The sequence below is a fragment of the Syngnathoides biaculeatus genome, chromosome 1 (genome assembly GCF_019802595.1).
Source record: "Syngnathoides biaculeatus isolate LvHL_M chromosome 1, ASM1980259v1, whole genome shotgun sequence".
Taxonomy (NCBI): Eukaryota; Metazoa; Chordata; class Actinopteri; order Syngnathiformes; family Syngnathidae; genus Syngnathoides; species Syngnathoides biaculeatus.
In genome coordinates this window covers 11,251,450-11,272,165 of record NC_084640.1, presented here as the reverse complement: position 1 = coordinate 11,272,165, position 20,716 = coordinate 11,251,450, and the positions used below count along the sequence as shown (strand labels likewise).

The window sequence follows — 20,716 nt, the reverse complement described above, 5'->3', positions numbered from 1 at the left end:
GTAGAGCGAGCGTGACCTTCTTGTGTCATTCCCTCCCCCAGGGACCACGCCGGCTGAGGGCGGCCTTACTAGGAAAAGAAGCTCTTACTGGAAAACAGACAAGCGCTTTACTGGCAATGCAGGGGGGGGGGGGGTCGCCGCGGATTTAAATTGGTCTCTGCAATGCACTGAAAACTGCAGATTATGCTAATTAACGTCAGGGGTAACAATGAAACCGATCTTGGTTGTTTCCGCGAAAACCAGATGAAGGACAAATGCGCAATTTCGAGTGAATTTCCGTGGGAAGCGGAAATGGATATATTTCAAATCGGAAACATTCCACGGAAATGGAGTTTCGTAGAATTGTGTTCGAGCATCCAGGTAAATCTGAAGATTGTTTTCTCATGAGAAGCCATCCATGCAAAATCGATCGCAATCCTTAACCTCCACCACACTTTGGAAAAGGCAGTTGAACCAGATTAGACAGGACCATCACCCCCCCCCCCCAAAAAAAAAAAAAAAAAAAAAATGACAGCTGGTGAATAACACCCACACCAGAGAGACCAGATATACTGAGCCCTGAACAGCAAGCCTGTACGGGGATTTGATGCTGCACATACAATATATTTTGCTTTAGTACATTTATTTAACTGTGGAAAAATAAATAAAGCCAGCGTTAAAAGTCAACTTCCATCAAATGTATTCTATTTGTATTACCTTTTTTGTCTCTTCATCAAGTTTTTAAAATAATTTAGATTAGAAATGCCCCAAATGTCCTTTTAGCTCTTCCGTCTGGAATTTGAGGAGACACGTGACACACACACACGAAAAAAAAAACCCCAAAAACAAACAAACAAAAAAATTTAATTTTGCTCTGGTTTGATAGTTGATCCTCGGCAATTTAAATATGGCAAACTGCGTGGTTCCATTTGGTCTATTTCACAGTGTTTGCAAGGTGGTCAAAATTTCAGATGTTTTTGTCCACATAAAATTTGGGAAAATTGCCCAATGTTAGCTAGAATAGGCTCCAGAACTCCTCTGACCCTTGTGAGGATAGGTGGCTTGGACAATGGGGAGAAAATTTTATATACATGGCAGATACTGTATAGCATGTATTTTTATGTTTTTGAATAAAATAATTAAGTTTGAAAAATATTTTAAAGCAATCTATTGATAGACTGAAAATGTAATTGACAGATTATCCAAATATTTAAAACTGGGGCACTCGTAAATCAAGGTACTATTAAACTTGTGTAAAATCTGGTTGTTTTACTCTGATTTATATCAAAATATATTTTCCTACTATATTTAATTTCCCTGTTGAGAGTCAACCCTCAATTTAGTTTATTCCTGGTTTTTTCTCGGCAAAAGTTTGAAATTGAACAGTTTTGCAAACCCCCAGAAAACAAGATGGCTGCATTTTAAAGTGTAGCACACAAGTTACATTCAGAAACAAATTTCCTCTCCCCGCACGAACCAGAGCCGAGATAAAAATACCCCCTTCTCCCGCCATACGTTATTCATTCAGACCATATGGCGCAACCAAGATAGTTTACATTGCAGCCAACTTTATCCAGTCACGTGATCAAACAACTTTAGCATGGGTTGTTACTTCGGGGCCCTGAATGCCTGGTGTGGTACACATTAGGCGCTCACTGCATGCACGCATGCATGCATGCATGTGTAAATGCAGCCATTTTGTCAGTGAGGAACTAGGCCAAGAGCCAATCAAATCCCTTTGAACCTCTTGCCATATGGTCCCAAATATGCTTCTCTGCCATATTGTATTATTTACTACAGTGATTTGCAACCACTGAGCCATGAGAGATCATAAGGTGTATCATGGTAAATTATCCAATTTCCCTTTTCTTGGTCCGAAAATCATTTACTTAAAAAAAAAAAAAAATCTTTATATTGTATATGTTCATGTACGCCAGCGACACGGAGCGACCGGTAAAACAATCGAATGCTCTTCCACTAAATGTCAACGTTTGTAATTGAGCTGTGTGAGCACTTTTTATGAAATTTGCATAGTTAGTATAGATTTGTAAAAATGTACCGTAATTTCTGGCGTATAAACTGCGAGTTTTTCCCCACACGCTTTCTACCCTGCATCTTATGCTGTGATGCGGCTAATTTGTGCATTTTTTTCTAACGGCCGCAAGGGGGCACTCAAGCGGAAAAGGTAAGAGTGCCAAGGAAGTGACTTTAACCGCTATGTTTTTTCTTTTAAACCAGCCATTTTAGCGCTGCGCTACCGTTAGCGAGTTGCTCCTGTGTTACTGCCGTGTCTCAGTGATTTTTATCGGTATGTTTTTTTTTTTTAACCGGCCCTGTTAGCGCTGTGCTACTGTGTTGCTGCTCTGTTACTGCCGCGTTGCAGTAATTTTTACCAGTATGTTTTTATTTTAAGCGGTCCTGTTAGCACAGCGCTAGCGTGTTACTGCTGCGTCTTAGTGATTTAGGTATGATTTTTTTTTTTTTTTTTTAAACCGGCTTTGTTAGTGCCGCAGCTGTTTTTTTTTTTTTTTTTAAATCAGCCCTGTTGGTGCTACCGTGCTGTTGTTATGTTAAGCTAAATTAAGGTATTACTTTGAAAACTCTCTCCGTGTACCGTCTTTTTTTGTAAATATCTCGTGTTTCAATGTGGGCACTTGCGGCTTTTACACAGGTGCGCCTTATGTATTTAACAAATGGCATTTCCTTTACAAATGTACTGGGTGAGTCTTATAATCCGGCACGCTCTCCGGAAATTATGGTAAATAATGTGCTTCAAACTTATGTTGGGAAAATACTACCAATGAAGTAGAAATTGTATATTTTTAGAATCTGGCAGTCTCCAAATTTATCCCATTGATTGAGTAATAAAACAGAAATGGATTTTGAATCAAACAACAACATGCGTGTGAGTTGCATTTTCTGTAGTATCTGTGACTTTGCATGTGTGTCGCTTTAAAAGGGAGTGCCTGGCTCAGTGACACGTATATCAGCAAATGAGTTTGGAGTTGGTTGGCTTCTGACTGGATGACCCATTACCCAGTCTGCATCTTGAACGGCTCAGCTCACGTATGAGTGCGCTTATTGCGCATTTGTTTTCTCGTTTGCTCACTAAAGTGACTAAGATTGCACCGTGGACACTATAAAACGTACTAACTAGCAACAGTAGGCTGTTTTAAATGGGGTAATTGCAGATGTGCTGCTGTAGTAACTAGTAATTACACTTCAGCTTCCTGGTTGGGTGGGAAATTATCCCAAACTTCAGAAACGTTTAGTTTTACAGACTCATTCCGTATGGCTCACCAACATCCTCCCACTTTATTTGTACATTAAAGGGTGCCACTGGAATAACAATCCTGTGAAGAGATTTTGTTTCAACCTTTTTTGTAAACAAAATTATTCAAGTTACCCAATTAATTTTTGCTTACCTCGTTCTCGTGATGTTGGCAGAAGCTCATGCGGTCCTGGAAGAGGGATAGCAGCGCAAAGTTGTTCTGCAGGGACTGGGCGAGAGTCACCGACATGGCCGGTTGGCCCGGGGTGCCGGTGACCCGGCCCAGGTGAAGGTTCTCCCCGAGGCGCTCGATGAAGTGGTCCTTGGTGAGCCTCACCCGTTGATGTGCACGGACGCAGTTGTCACACAGATACTCTTGGCAGTCCAGGCAGTGGGACGTGGCCAGGTTCTCTTCGTCGCAGGAGCTGCACTGAGGCTCTCCCATGAGGTGGGGGTGCAGAATGCCTCCGTGGGTGTTATGGAAACCGGAGGAGCCCAAGCTTCCTCGGAGGGGGTGGTGGTGGCCATTCTTGGTCTGGATCTGCTCCTCGGTGCTCACCACCACATCCAACAGGTTGCTGAAGAGGAAGTTGGAGGAAGGCAGCGAGTCCACGCCGGCTTCAGAGATGGAGACTTTCTGGTCGCAAGTGGGGCAACGTAATTTGAGGGGGTCTCCGGGGCTGCGCTGGCCCTCCAGGCACTGCCTGCAGAAGGCGTGGAGGCAGGGCAGGACGTGGAGTCTCCTGCTGGTCTGGGTGGAGGACGAAGAGGTGTGAGAGGAGGAGGAGGAGGTGGACGAGCTGGAGGAAATGGGGGCCGAGGAGCCGCACAGCTCCTTGCAGAGCGGGCACGTCTGCAGGTCCGAGTCTGGAAACGAAGCCATCTGTGGTGTCACCACGAACACGAGGCTCAGTTTTAAGGTGAGGTATACATTTGCCGACACGTCAGGCTGATGTGTCGAATTGGGAAATCGCAGTTGCTTGAGGTAGATTCATGAGGCATTCAAGTCACTTTGTCGGGGAGAAAGGTGATCATCTGCAAACAGATATCTGTCTGTATTACATAACTCGGATGTGATGGAGAGGGGGAAAAAAATAATGAGGTAGTCTAAATTGAGCTATCAGGTGGCAGTGAGGAGTTATCAGTCAATCCCTGAAACGTGACCACGTCGAACGATGTTATTGATTATGTGCGGAGCCAGGCAGTGTAAAATTGAGGCTCATCAAAAATAATCTGAAGGAAAAAAAAACAAAAAAAAAAAGAACAAATGTGGAGTGACTCTGGATCGGCGTCTAGGTGGTGAGTGCTCGGTTTCTCCTCCCCCACCGGTTAGGCAACATGACCACGGAGCTTGGCGTTCGGGCGAGAGAGAGAAAAAAAAAAAAACAGCTGTTTGGATCAGTTTAGTTCTGGTGTTCCCGGCACCCGATGGATCACAATCTGTGGGGATTCTGTTTGGAGTCGAACCTCGACCCTAACGGTGGTCGACACTTCAGCAAAGCGACAGCCCCGAAGCGGACATTGCGTGGCGAGGACGTCAAAAAAAAAAAAAAAAAAAAAAATTGAACATGTAGTCGCTTACAAACAGATAAACCTTGTAGCAGAAATGTGTCCACCTCCTAGCTACTCTTCCTTCCCCACTCGATGAGCTGGCTCTCGGCGTGGAGGAATTTCACGTCGGCTTTTCCTCAGACAGCATGGGCGAAGGGGAGGGGATGAAGACTCGGTCCAAGCCTCCGCTCGGTCCTCCACACACTTAACTGGCTTTTTTTTTCTTTCTTTCTTTTTGTGCGCGTGTGTGTGTGTCCTCTCCGGTAAAAGAACCGACAACGGGTTGAAGAGCCCTCCCCCACGGGCGCCTGTTGCCCTGACTGTGGCTCCGAGGGCTGCTCCGGTTCGACTGAGGAGGAAAAAAAAAAATGGACTCACTTCCGCTGCAGGGACGGGGAGGAAGGGGAGGGGCGGTCGGGAGGGTGAGGGGGCTACGACGCACTCGTACCCGAGTCAGCGTGGGCGTGCGCGCGCGCGCGCGCGCGAACCTCCTTAGCTTTCCATTTTAATAAATAAAACAAGAAAATTGCCGAAGTCCATATTCTTTAAAAATGTTTTGACGTCATTACAACGCGGTTAAAATTCAATAAAACGACACCCGACTATGGCTAGAGTCCTTTATTAGATTGGATTTACCGTCCCCCGGGAAATAGCCGTATCCCGGCGGCACGCCGAGCCAACTTGATTGACGCTAACATTGTTGTACTCTATGCAGAAATGCTTTCATTGTAGTGAATATAAATGTAAGAATGCAAGCCATACAACGCATAAATCAATCATGAATGTAATGCATGAAGCACTCCACCTTCTCTAGCTTCTCCTTTCCCATTAGGAAATTGTAAAGCAATAATTTAGTGGACCTGAAAATTGTTAATCATTAATTGGGGAAAATAGTCCTCAAAATGGTCTTCGAGAAAATGATTCAAGTTTATTTGCCAATGTGCTCCATTTTTAAAATTGTATTTTGTATCCAAGTTAAATCTATTTTAAGGCTTTTTACTCATTTTGTGTGGACTTTATTTGACTGAAAAAAACCCCAAATGATTCTATAGTACTGTACTTGGTAAAGTCCTGATTAAAAAAGAAAAGTCTACATTTTCTATCGTGCTTTTACCTAATTTAGGGTTTATTTTTATATATATTTTTTAATTGACTGTATTTTTTTTTAAACCGCTTCAACTGAGATTTCGAACTATACTGCTACACAGCAGAAGCTTAGGCCCAAAGGGGCCATCGGATGACAGTGGGTGATTTACAGGAACACGATGATTCAAGTAAGATGGATTTGTAAAAAGCTTCGGAACGGGCCAGGGGTTATGCTGATATGCCAGTGGGAAAACATTCCACCTGATGGACAACGCAATTGAGCCTTCTTTTACAAAAATGAAAAATCCTTAACTCTTCATCAACATAAGTTGCTGACACAGTAATCTTCCACCCGCCCCCTGAAATATCATCTGACCATTGACAATGTTCACGTGAAATAACATCAGACATGCATGATGAATACGACCCAGTGAAGGTTCTGGGTTGCCTTGTCCTGAGGCAATTCCCAAAGATTTAAAAAAAAAAAAAAAAGTATGCTGTACATGACATTAAATTTGAGTAATCTTCAGTCCTTAATTGAATGTTATTGGTCCATATAGATACGTTTGTCCTGTTTTCTGTGTATTCAGGTTCTGGCTCATCCGTAAAATATGCCATAAGTAGGCTAATTGTAAATTAGAAAGCCACTATAAATTGCGTCATGCTTGTGCTTCACAAATAATAGCTTAGAGAATTCTTACAGCATGAAAGCATTTGATAAGGACTGCCACAAAAGTTTAAAAACAACTTTAAGAAAAGTATTGTGAAATAATGAAAACCCCAGATTTGCTTGACTGTTGCAGCTTTTTTTCCCCCATGAATATAACATGTTCCATGGAGGACTTTAATAAAAAAAAAAAAAAAATGAACAGGCGTATTAAACCTCTAAAAATGTACATATAACCAACATAAATCAAGAAACGTCTCAGACAGTACAGTTTAACATTTGCCACGGAAGTTATTTTGGTCGTCAGGACTCCAAAATCTTACTCAAATGTTCACAAAAACGGTCATACTTAAAACATTTCAACGGAGTAATTTAAGGCCACAAAGACACATTGTGTAACAGAACATTTCCAGAATATTTACAACATTTCAAACCACTGCAAACAAATATACAAGCACAATATTCAAACAGGCAACTACATTTTCTCATCCCTCATACAATAATCTAGTCACCTCTTCAAAAAAGTAACATTTGTATTTACTCAGTTCCACTTTTTGTTTCGTCTTATTTTATACATTCACGCATTCCACAAATCTTTGGCCCAGATTAGATTGCGCCGCAGCCAGCATCAGGCCGAGACGACGCCGAGGGCGAAGATTTGTTCCTGTGAGCGGTTCACAGTCGTGTAGCGGACCGCCAGTTTGGGCTGGGGAAGGAGCGCCGCGGAGAGCAGGCGGCTACCGGCCAAGAGGTACTCACTCTCGCTCTTCTGACTCCTGTAGGAGGAGGGGAACGCTCACAAGCAGGTATACGCTGCATTCACATGTCCATGCGGCGTTACCTTTTTCGGGTGATGCTGAGGGAGGAGGGTGCCGTTTCAAAAAGGGCGAGAATGTGTGACGCTCTGACAGTGATTAACATCTCAAAGGTGAGCGCTAGTTCCACCTCCCCCTAGTTGACTGGGGACAACCAGCGGCGTGAACCCAGCGGGGGCCGATACGGCCGGGTAATAGCCGGCAGTTAGGGAGTCTTATGGATACACAGACACGTGGGAGTCGGGGAATGCAGACAGACCGGCAAAAACGCTGCAACTGCGTGTGCGCATTTAGCAGAGAAAGGGGAAGGGACCTTTTTGTCCTCCACTTACGCCTGAAGACTTCTCGAGCACGCAGCCAGTGGTTTTGTTTCCCCGGCCGATCCAAAAGCGCCTGCACCACGGCGCCTTCTACTGGCAGCTTTCTAGAGAGCATGAAGTCCACAGTGTCTGAGGGGAGGGGAAGTATCATTCTGTCCAAGCACTGTTGCAGAGGAGCATTGGGGTGGGGGAGGTTTGCTGCTCTGGGGTATTAGAGAAAGACATCTCATCCGTGCATTTTTACAGGAGGGCGAGCTACACACTGGACCGGTCGGAAGTTAATTGCAGGGCAACAGTAAGAATAAGCAGCAGGCTAAACATTCAACTTGGGAAGGTCTCACTTACAATAAAAACACTTACAAACCAGATTAAACATTTTAGGACAGACCTTTCTTTTTTTTCCCTCGTGACTCCGCAGTATTTGCATATGACAATATTATGACACTACTGGATGCTTTGCACCTTTGTATTTACAACCTAAATGTGCGTTTTGTCATAGCGGCCTATTTGCTGTAGAGGACTGCCGACTAGCTGAGGCAAGTTTCTTGTGTGTTTTAACAAAATTGGGCAATAAAGATGATTCTAATACCTACCATTTGTGAGCAAAATCTGGTATTTCAAACATTCTCCAATTTCCATTCTTTTTTTTTTATATCATTGGAAATCAAAAATTTTAATTCTGAACAGCCCCCCCCCCACTTGGACGAAACCCATCACATATTACCTTAGTCAAGTAATTTCACGCTCAAATATTTGATTTAAAACTTGAAAAGTGTGAAAACAGCCTTAAGGTTACCTGTAATTGCATAAAGGGGAAGAACTTAATAAAATTGCTCATTTTCTCACCATTGGGCTTTTGTATTCCTGGGAGATTACAGAGGACTTCCAATGAATCTCTTTGCGAGGCCTTTGCAGCCAGAACCATGAGCACACGGCTTCTCTCCTCCAGGTCAGAATACAGACTTGGACATGCGCTTCAACTTATGAACCATTTGTTCCCTACAGTCATAAAAAAATAGTTTCATCATAATTATTAAAACAAGTTTTGGGGACACGTCTCAACCCAAAGTGGAAATTACCTCGCAGAGTCTTGAGCGCTCCTTCCTGGGTGCCGCTGAGGAAGACCAGCTCTGCCGCCACAGTGATCAGGTGGCAGCGTGACGCTCTCTGCTCCTTCCCGAACAAACCTTTCAGCATTGAGTATTTGACCTTGCATTGGGACAGCAACATCAACCACCCTCCGACCCTAACACACATACAAAGCCAGCTTTTATCCAATGTACTGTACTGTAAGGGAGCGTGAAAAGCAAAACGTTTGTTGTAGTTAGATGGTAAACATTTTTTTTTTTTTTTAAATTCCGTGTGCTTACTTGTGTAAGAGAATGGCGCAAACTGGGACTTGCTCTCAGACAGGAGAGCAACAGCAATGTGGCCGCTGATGCGCTCCAGTTGGTTTGGATGTTGGCTGCGTGTGCAAATAGAGCAAAAAGCCTCACCCGTAAGGCGCCAGTCCTCATGCGTCGCACAAAGCTGCCAAGCACAACAATGTTGGCAAGCCAGCGGAACGCGACCCATTCCAAACGCCTCTTGGGGATGAGTTGATTGAGCAAAAAAATAAAAAGTGACTCACCTCCATCCCCACAATGACATGACCCAAGTTCAAGGAATTTGAAATGGGCACACTGGTGGAAAGAAATAATCTTTGATATCAAAAGAGAGACATTCACGACAAGAGAATCAACAAAATCAGATCATAAATTGGTAATAGAGCAAGATCATGTGTTCCCTTTGTGATTCGCAGGGGAGAGGGAACGAGCCCAGCGTTCAAATAGCAAAGATCCCCCCCCACACACACACACACACAAGGCTCGTTGATCTAAGTCACAGATGTCAAATGCAAGGCCTGGGGGGCCGATCCGGCCCACCACATGATCTTATGTGGTCCGCGAAGCCAAATCTAGAGTGTCAATTTCAATTAGTTTCAAATTGTCGGGTTGAGATAGTCCAAGCATTTTTGTGTTAAGAAACACGAATGGTTGGAAAACACATGACCCACGATTTCTGATTCCAAAAGTAGATCATAAATTGATGATATACAGTAAATACGATGAGAAGATTAAATATGTTTATTGTTTCACAGTCATAACGACCCCTCTGAGGGAAACCGAAACCACAATGTGGCCCGCAGGAAAAACGAGTTTGACACCCCAGATCTAATTGAACTTCCTTTCTTTTCACACTGATGGTCAAGGATGGTACCAACTCAGTACTTCATTTTCTTATACAAAAAAAAAAAAAAAAAATCTAAAGTGGTGAATTTTTGTGTAGCAAATTACAAATGAACTGGGGATCACCAATTATATAAAAAAATGGTGATTAAATGCACTCACCTTTGTATAGCAGACATATTTGCATGCATTATCTTCTGGAATTCGGGAGAGTCATAGCGATTCAAGGTCAGCATTAAATTTTCACTGGCCATGTGTCAGGAAGTGAAAACTTCATAACATGCGCAAACATACACACAAAAAAAAGCCACAATGCATAGGTGTTGATTTACCTTGTACGTGAGCTGGATAAGGTAAGGTACAAAACTCCTGAAGCCTTTCATTCTTACAAAAGTGAAAAGGGCGAGCAGGAACTCATGAGTCGGCTGGTAAAAGGGAGAGGAAAAGCAGTTTTGAGACTGTATTGTATACATTTTGAGGCTTCTTGAGCCAGTGTTTACTAGAGTATTACTGAGGCACAGAACGCTCCAGAAAAATCAACATTGTGCCACATGCTCGCCAACGCGACATTACCGAGTAACTCACTGAAACTCAAACTGACCACGATCTTGTGAGCCAAGACGACTCGGAGTGCTGACAAAATATCACAGATGATGCCTGATTTGAACACAGCCCAGAGTAGTGACAGAAGCACAGGCATGGAGAAAAACATTCCTGGGGGGTTGTTCTGGTAGTACTTTGTGAACAAAGCGCCTGAAAACGAGTACGACCAGACAAAATTCAAGGCGAGGGCACGCAGATTGGGAGATGCATTGGACACATTGGAATGCAGATGGTTAAGGTGTACTTAGTGGAGTTTATAGTTGGACCTGCTTTCTTGAGGGACGATGGATTTTTGGTGAAGCAGGCCACGGTGTTGACACAGAACTGGAAAAAGAATAAAACAAGACAGATCCGGCCAACCTTTTCATTTACAGTACAGCAGGGGGTGGTGTAGACTATACAATAACGACAGTATCTGGCCACCATCATCAACGCTTCTAATCACAATAGCAGGGATGAGAATGACCAATTTGGGAAAACACTGAAAATGTCTGCCTTTGGGCACGAACATTTTTTAATAAAACTCACTGTTAAATGGTGACCTCTGGTCACTTCGAACAGTCTAAATACAGGGCAATCATAACATTTTGAAAACTTAAAATATGAGTCCAAACAACCAAAATAATTTTGCCAAACTTCAGACATAAAAAAAATGTAGACTGAGTCAAGTTTATATCACATAGGCGAATTGAGAACATTAGTTGCAACTCATCACTACTGGTTTGGTCTGGTTTTCTACTATAAATCTATTGCTCCGGTTTTTGGGAGACCTACTGCCTTTCTTAGGTCTCCAGGGCCTGCTTGAGCTCTCCTCAGTAAAATTCAAATCATTAGAAGACTTGAGATCATTTCGAAAACACACATCACTCATGTATTATGTAGTTTTGTTAAGCATGCATGGTTAGAGATTGCCTGTGGTCTGACAACAACAGAAAGGTCCTTAAAATTGGCCATACCGTCATCCAGATTGCTGCAGCGAAGATCTATATTAACTGGGGTCAAACTGGAACACAAGTAATATAGTGCAGCCTGTTGTCATAGCGGGCAACTGGGAGATGAGAAGTCAAATATTAAGTTTTACCTCTGCTTTAAAGTCTGTGACACTCCATATGTCACCAACGTCTTTGGGTCTTTGCGAACTTTGTTGGGTCTCGGATTCAGCAGAATCTCCTGGGCTAGGTTGCCAAAGAGCTCAGAGTCATCGTGGTTTACGTTGACAAGCAGGATATCACATTGATATGCCGTGAACTCATCCAAAACGCACGACTGAGCGTCTCCACCTGTCCCACTTTCACTTGGACATCCGTCGTCATTATCTGCTAGCTCGGATGAACTTGATTCTGGTTCACTAGTGGAAGACGGCCGACTCTCACAGTCGCAGGCTTCACCTTCAACGTCGCCTAAACGGCTAGGGGAAGAGCTGGCTTTGGCGAGATCTGACGAACGGTCCGGGCTCATCGCCTGCCCCGATTGAAGTTGTTCCGATGGACCTTGTGTCTCATTGACTTCATCATTAGTTCCTCCTAAACACTTGCCGTCATAGCTGCCATTTAGTTCAGCGCTTCTGCCAGGAAAGGATGAAGGTTCAAGTGGCGCGTGAGGAGCGGTCGACATTACTTCTGTTTGTGCAGGCTCACTTGTGTGGGTTTTCAGGATTATCCAACCATTCGCAAATTGCCGCTTGCTGTGCCAGGTTATGTACGTGCGCACACAGGAATCTGTGTTTCTGTAAAATGGGGCCTCACCCTCTGGCAGGAGAATGACGCTGGGTCGTCGTCGAACAATCCTGACGACTGCTCTGGCGTGTGAGGACCGTCACTCGCTCCGCAAGATTCTTCAGGAACACCATTTTTTACATTGACTTACATTTGACTTTTACATTGTCAACAAGTGTTGCATGTCCAAACTTTTGTCTGCACAAGCCAGTGAGTATGAATGTTCAAAGTCCTCGCATCATTTTTCCTTTCCTGATAGATTAAGATGATAAATATAATAGTGATCTGGAGAGTGAAAGGAGGGTAAAACTCAAATGTCTAATCTGTTCAGTATTACTTTATTTAGTGCATCAGTTTGACAGTAACATTTGCTTGCAAATGACATTTAGCACGCAACAAAGTACGGTAGCTTTGCTCAACACAAAAACAGGGTTAGTACTAAACCTACTACGACTAATGTCCTTTTTCTTAAACTATAAATATAAAATAGAAAACATTGTTGTAAAGATGGCCTAACATTTTTTGTGATGAGGCCTAAACAACTCAACAAGAATGTCGTACCAGGGTAGCACCGACGGCCAGAGACAAATTCCTCGTGTGTTGTTGCATACTTGACCATTAAATATGATTCTGATTGCTCCTTGCAATGCTATGACAATTTTCATCAAAGAAGGAACAGTATATTCATACATTTTAGTAATATTTAAAATAACACCAGTAATAGTCTGAATTCAGCCATCATGTAGAAAGTCAATGACACCTCATTTACCATGTAATAATAATGAATAATACATAAAAATAAATGTTTGAAGGTACACATAACAGAGGAACTAGCGAGGTCTATCCATCCCCTTTTAAAAGTTTTATTTCTTTTTTTTAATGTTCGTCCTTGTTAGGGTCAGCAGAGAGCTGGAGCCTATTCCAAGTGACTTTTGGGCGAGAGTGGACCACACCCTGGACTGGTTGTCAATCAATCCACGGCACATAAACCACCATTCACACTCACATTCATACCTATGGGCAACCTGCGCCCCCTTGTGGAATCTATAATGGTACCGCTGTAGTGTTGGGTGGGGAAATGATAGAATCCTTACATAAAATAAAGCAAGCGCGCTGGGAAACAGTCAAAACCGTTGAAATAAGGTTGGCGAAAGTGTCCCACCCGACCCTTAATTCATGCAATATCAGATTAGTTTTTATTTAATAAATTGTGTTTCCTTAGTTCTAATTATTCTCTGTTGCAAATCGCAACAAATGTTATGTTCAGAAAAGGTCCATTTAAGTGGGTTTGTAGTGTGTATGTGCGGTACCCCTTGATTACGCCCCCCAAATTATTAGCAAAAAATTATATAGTATACATTAACAACAAAGCAAAGATAGTGAATAACGATTTCATTATCTACACACCTATCAAAAACATTCAAAGGTATACTCATGTGTAATAAACGTGTCAATAAAAACCCCATTATTAATTCGAAAATGTTATTACAAATGTGATTTATAATTATAATATAATTATGAAGAAGTTCCACAAGATAGTGAATACAATTTTCCCTCTGCAAGCGTTGCTCTAGTGTTTTTGTTTAGTTTTAACATATTTTCATGGTACTGCGCTTCATGAAATAGTATTTGGGCAGAGATCCAACGATGTAAGTACAGTATTATTGTAAATAATTGGCCAAGTGGCCAGAAAAAATATTGCATATTAATGCTAGGCATATTACGTTAGCATGGCCCCATTTTATGCCATTAGCTTGAAATAGATGTAACAGTTAGCATATTACGTTAGCATGGCCCACTTTCATGCAATTAGTTTGAAACATATTACGTTAGCATGGCCCCATTTTATGCCATTAGCTTGAAATAGATGTAAATAACAGTTAGCATATTACGTTAGCATGGCCCACTTTCATGCAATTAGTTTGAAACAGACTGATAGCTCCACCGTTGTCATTCCATGGCAAACGAGATTTGAGATTCATAAACTGGATTTATCCAAACTAACGGAAACAGAAAAGACAAAAAACTGGATTCGTTTGACATCGTTTTGCGGTTTACATTCACAGCGAGGCAACATAGCCTTTTTTTTTTTTTCAACCGCGTTTTTAATGATTCTGTGGCTTAATTTGAGCCACACTCGCCTTGATCTTAATGGAAATTCTTCGTTTTACCTTCAGCAATCAAGTCTAAACGTTGTCTTGTATTTTAGTGGCAAACCTGAGACCCTCTCGGGTGTAGCGAATACACGCCTACCTCCGACCCCCGACATCCATTGGCTAGCGGCGGAGTCACCTCTGCGCCTCCTACCGTTGACCCAAAAGCCTGGTGGACCAGTGGCCTCGACGCCCCGTCGCGCACAGATTCCGACAGGCATTGAGGACAATTTTGTTTGGGTCGCGCTCTCCGTCGGAGGAAAAAGTTGATGTTTCTAGGGATCTTCTACTTGGTTTGGTTTAATTCGACCCGGTATGAGGACGTCATAAAGCGGCTTCTTCGTTGGTATAGGCCGCCATTAAACACTTCAGACTGTCCGAGGTGTGGTAGCCGCACAGCGCATGCGCAATGCGTTGCCACGCACCTCTTGTTACCACCCCTCCACCATTTAGGTACTTTTTGGTTCCATAATATCAACTCATATTTGAAATACAAATTACAGATAGACACTTTCAATTACACACGATAGATTTTTGATAGCTTGGCATGATATGGAAGAAAAAATAAACAGTGTACCAGTTTCCCTCTTTTATTAATTTACATAGTTGCCCCTACCGAGAAGAAGCAATCATATATCGTATATTGCTTATGGACAAGTGTTGACTTGACTTCAATCAAAACTGTTCCCATAGGTTTTACCAAGCTTGTGGACTGACAAAAATTGCTTGACTAAATATAATAACCTGCGTATATAATAACAAATAATAACTGAAAAAAATACACCTAGTTTTTTTTCAGGGAAGATAGATTTTTTTTTTTTTTAACACCAGAAGCTGGTGGTGGTGTTTACGGTACACGTTCAACAAGAATCGCTGTTGTTGGAGTACACAACATCGAATAAGGCCAACGGGGAGCCATCGTTATTAATAAAGTCCTCGCTGCTTGACATTCTTTCATTTCACTTCTGTACCTGTTTTCCCCACACATTCTAAGACTCCAAAATCTAAAATCAATATCTTGTTTTAACACTATTCATATCTAAGTCTATAGTCATATCTATATTTAAGTCACATCATACGTGGAGGTTGAAAAAGATTGAACAAATCAGCAAAAAAGAAATGGTAAGTACAGCTATGTTTTCAAATATGTGATGTGGGTAATCTGTAATAAACATTTGATGTTTCAAGTTTTTGCGCATGCGTGAGTTTAGTTGAACATTTTACTGAGGGAAATGTCTTTTTTTTTAATTTTTTTATTTTGTACACAATTTCTGTTCATAAGTGCTGAGGCCTTATGGTTTATCAATCCTTCAGTCATTTTTGTCGAGGGCCACATTATACTCGCGGTTTCCCTCAAAGTGCCGTTATTGCTGTGAAACGATAATCTTTAACCGCCTCATCATGTTTAGACATGAAATTTATGAACTAGTTATGGAATCAGAAATCAAGAGTAATGGGTTTTTCCAACTATTGTTGTTTGGTAACAGAAAACTGCTTGTCATATCTCAACATTATCATTTATGATGGGACAATTTGAAATTTTGGTACAGATTTGAACAAAAAAAAAAATCATGGAAGTTGATACATGATTTGCCTCCACGGGCAACATAAAATCATGCAGCGGGCCGGATTTGGCCCCAGGGCCTTGAGTTTGACACCTGTGCTCTAGCGCCTGTTCTCATTAGTGTAGCAGGTGAGCTGGAGTCTACCGCCGCTAACTTTGAGTTGGAGGTGAGTTCGCACTAGACTGGCCGCCGTTTGTGACATATTTAGACAAACAACCAGAGAACATGCAAACTCCACATAGAAAATCCGGAGCTAAGATTCAAACCCAGAACTTCAGAACAGTCTTTAATGCGCAATTAGAGCACAGGTGTCAAACTCACGGCCTGGGGACCAGATCTGGCCCACCACATGATTTTATGTGGCCCACGAAGCCAAATCTAGTGTCAATTTCCATGACTCTTGTAAAAATCTGTACCAAAATTTCAAATTGTCATTTATCATACATAACAGTTGAGATAGAAGCATTTTTGCGAGACCACACGTGAATAGTTGACAAACACATTACCCTTGATTTCTGATTCCAAACCTAGTTCATAAACTGATCATGTAAATATGATGAGATGATTAAATATTTTTGTTTCACAGTCATAACGGCCCTCTGAGGGAAACCTGAACTACAATGTGGCCCGCGAGAAAAATGAGTTTTGACACCCCTGAATTAGAGGAAGATAATAGCTAGAGTGCAAAAAAACAGAGCTCGGTGGGATGCCATGTGTAGATTACAATATCTAAGGTTTCTTTGGGAAGGGTGAGGAGGGCTGCAAGGTGCATACTGATTATATAAATGTATACAGCCATAGTGTGAATGGTCGCCCTCTCTGATTGACAGTTGACCAGTCCAGGGTGGGGTAGGCTTCAGCTCACCCATGACTCTAATAATAAATAAAAGGAATGTAGAAAATGAATGGATGGTGAATTTACTCACAATGGATGAGATAACTAACATTTCTGAGGATCCTCTTATCAAAACCCAAAATGTGTCAATATTTTCTAAGCGGACTGTCCGCGGATCTGCCGATACGCGTCGGAGCACGGTCGAGGTGAGGCGTGGGAGTGGTACCGGAGAGACCCTGGTGTTGGGAAGTAGCCGTTCCCTGGAATGCGGCGGCCTGATTCACAACACCAGCTGTCCCGCCCCACCGAGCCAGCAGATGGTGCTCAAAATGGTGGAGAAACTCTTTCCATTAGGGAGAAGAGGAACAGTTACAACTCATTGCTTCTCCTTGGGGGGAAGGGGGGGGGCGCAGTCTACTCTTCATGCTTCCCCCCCTGGTTTCCACTCCTCGAATGACAGCTGTGAGAAGAAAACATGCAAATTAGAGGATGAGGCGGAAAAACAGACACTCGAGGGAACTTTCTTTTGAGTTGGGATTTTTTGTCATAAATTGGATGTCTTTGCTCAACTCCTCTGCACCTGACAGGCCACTTGCAAACCTCTCTGCACTCGCAAACATCCTCTATGCAAATTTTATAATCACGCCAATGAGAGGTGCGAGCGCGCGAGTGTGCGGGAGATATAAGCTTTTACTTAGCATATGAAATGAGCCGGGATTAGAATGGGATAAAGAGCAGGGGAGTGTTACGAGGGGTCACTGTTCATTTTGATTCCGCCAAGCACTTTCATCTCCGCCGCCTGCTCTCGCGGGCGTCGGACCTGCTTACACTTTCCTACACTTACAATCTCATTTAAATGTTGAATGGCGGCGACGGTAAAAAGGGGAATAAAGAGAAGGAATTAGCTGCTAGTCCAGGGCAGCGATGAAATGTGATGTTCGGCGTTTAGCTGATGTGCATGTTCGCATCACGGCATGGGACAAGGATGCTTGATGCTGACTGAACTAGCTGTAAATTCTTGTAAAATAATACAAGTGTTCTGTTTTATTTTCCTGTGACTTCTTTTTAATAACTCATTCGTGCGGAGCGTCCCATTTCTGGGACATCATGATCTTCACGCATTATATCCTTCAGTATATCAAAATATTTAAGTGTTTTAATCTGATTCTGGTTTTTGGGACGATCTACTAAGACAACCCAAGTACCCTCTCGCGGGCAGTGTCCTATTTTTGGGACGAGGTTATAAATTAATAAAGTTATCATATAACTTAACCATCAACGAAAAAGAAGTGTTATTTCCTTCATTGTTTCCTGTTAGGAGACCTTTATCTCAATAAAGCAAAAAAATTGCCACTCTGCCCATGAATGGGTTAATCCAGGTCCACAATCATTGATATTTATACAATATTGTTCAAAAGTGCCACACAACCCACTGTTTAAAAATAAATGTTTCAAGGTACACATAATAGAGATATTAGGGAGGTCCATCCATCCTTTTTAAAAATTTATTTATCTATTTATTTATTATTAATCTCATTTTTTATTATATATATTTTTTAATTTCATTTATTTTTTCGTGAATTATAAATTACAACAACTAGTGACATCCTGTTTTAATGTCGTCACGATTGAACAAAGATAAAATGCCGCTTCTGCTCCCTTTTAAAAAAAAAATCATCATCATTTCTGAAATATTTCAAAGATATTAAGGTGGGGGAAAAAAAAAAAGTGCTGAAAATAAACTCACATTTCAGGAGTGTGTGCGTGTGCACGCGTGTTGCGACACTGATGGCGTGTTCGCATTGTTGATTAAGGGCCCTGTAAAATAAATCTGATTAATTTAATTGCCACTACAGGGGAAAGAGATTTTGCTTGGAGGATAAATAGGGAGGAATAATGGGGCTTGAAAAAAAATAAAAAATCATGACGCGTCTTGATCTGAGGGGCTGAATAAACATGACTTATCCGGTAACTCATGTGCTATATGATAAGGAAGTAGATATAGATTTTTAACACACATTCAACTAGATTTCTTTGTCCTACATTGAGCCGCGCGCACGGGCGCATGTGAAGCTGACAGCAAGGCGAACAGCGGCTGAATTCCTTTAAATATCCCTGCCTGGCTCATCATATGGTTGCTATGGCAGCCGGCCCCTGCTTTCCAGATAACGTCCACATGCGGCGAGACGCCTCCTCTACCTGAGCGCTCGGGATCCCGTTGGGGGGGGGAACGACGTGCATACTACACATACGAATGCGCTCGTCAGGGTAAAATGCGAGGGCGCCGCCGATTAATACGGAGAACAATTCCGTGGGTTAATTTGACGTTTGGAGGGAAAAGATCAATTGCGGCGCAGATGGGGGGGTGGGGTGGGGGGGGAACAGTTGGTCGAAGAAAATCGCTGATACGGGAAACAAAATGAGGGGTGAAAAAGAGGATGTGCTGTGATCTGTGGCAATTTTCACAGAACAAAGACAAATGAAAGGTATATCCAGACAGACTCCCGGAGGTGAGAATAACAGGTGCCGTCTTTTCAAAAGGCACCCATTTCTTTTCTTAAGAACTCCTTTCTTCCTCATCATGTTCTGTCATTTCTGCCATTCCCAGCCCCCCATCCTTTCCTTTGTCTGCCTTCCTGCCGCTGGTCTCGTACTCCCTTCGCTTCCATTTATTCACTCCAGCTCATTTATTTGTATGTATAGCGGAGGGTCAACTACGGCGGCACGTTGCTCGGACGTGTGTATACGCAGACTTGTGCTTCATTCCTACTTGAAGCACACGTAACGACGTATGAAAAATGCCACCAAATCTGAATGTATTAAATATTCGGTGAAATTAAAAACATTTTTGCACACTTTACACCGTCGCATCAATATGACTCACATTTTGAAAGTGTGAAGGCAATTGCAAGAATTTCCTCATCAAGATTATTTAGTTTAGCCATAGCAAAACCATTTTTCCGTGTGCTTCATTGTTAAAAATGTTGCTAAATAAATTTGAAGAGGGGCTTTAGGATGATATATTGGCATCACCCACAGAGGCCTAAAATTAATATCAGATTCAGAAAAAAACTGTCAAACAGGAGTGGGGAATCTAAGGCTGGTGGGAGACTTGAGGGCATTTATTGCCATGCATTCAAAAAACATTTAAAGTTCTTAAAAAAAATATATCTAAAAACATTTAACCAGCAAACATTTTTTACATCATTAAAAAATAAATAAGTAAATTTAAAAAACAATTTAAAAAAAAAAAAAAAAAATATATATATATATATATATATATAAATAAAATCCACGGGTTCCCCATCTCTAATTGAAATGCCTTCGGATATTTCTATTGGACTCACCTTGGTCAGTATATAGGGGCAATCTTTAAAAGATGACTTTCGACATCCATCGTTGGCTTTTTAAAGCGGCCTAAAAGGGGAGACAAGCAAGTACAGAGTAGTCATTAAAGAGTGTGTAAGCAGTCATGTAGGATATGTTGGCGGAGAAAGGCAAGCCTACACGAAGTGGGAAAGAAAGTCGATAACGACGGCACCCTCAATTTCCTCTTAAAGCACAAAGGAGGCTTGATTGCATTTGAGAGATATGGGTGCGCCTCAGCCTCTCCTAATGCATCCGTAAATTGAGTTGGAAAATGACGACGTCTGTTGTCTGCGCTCGGGATGGAAGCCAGGAGGGCCAAGTGAGCATCTTCTTCCCCGCCCTGGAAGCCGCAGACCTCCGCAAGACCCACTCGAGGAACATTTTCTCCAGGATTTTGTGCAAACCGAAGCATTTTCCAACAGCGGGAAATTACAGTAATACAAAAAAAATATGGATTACGACCCGTTTTTATTTTCTGCGCTTGTTTTAATGGGAGAAAAAAAAACCGCCGGAAGGTTGCTCGGTGTCAGCGAGCACATAAATAGCAATGACCGCATTT

The 20,716-nt window shown here is 42.3% G+C and overlaps 1 protein-coding gene across 19 annotated transcripts in view; it reads right to left on the bottom strand.

Moving 5' to 3' along the window:
- Nucleotides 1-20,202, bottom strand: part of trim71 (tripartite motif containing 71, E3 ubiquitin protein ligase) — a 45,707-nt gene extending 25,505 nt beyond the window's left edge. The window contains exons 1-7 of one of the 19 annotated variants that reach the window (XM_061816027.1): nt 18,536-18,606; nt 11,602-17,248; nt 10,080-11,523; nt 9,320-9,371; nt 8,769-9,219; nt 8,536-8,688; nt 3,405-5,150 (exon numbers count right to left, since the gene is read on the bottom strand). In XM_061816027.1, coding sequence (XP_061672011.1) covers nt 3,405-4,133 — 729 coding nt within the window. In that variant the 5' untranslated portion in view covers nt 4,134-5,150; nt 8,536-8,688; nt 8,769-9,219; ... (2 more) ...; nt 11,602-17,248; nt 18,536-18,606. Of the gene's footprint in view, nt 1-3,404; nt 5,151-8,535; nt 8,689-8,768; nt 11,547-11,601; nt 17,249-18,535; nt 18,607-20,135 lie in introns of those variants that run through there. The other 18 variants (XM_061816034.1, XM_061816068.1, XM_061816016.1 and 15 more) reach the window with 18 other exon arrangements.
- Between the last annotated feature and the right edge of the window lie 514 nt (nt 20,203-20,716).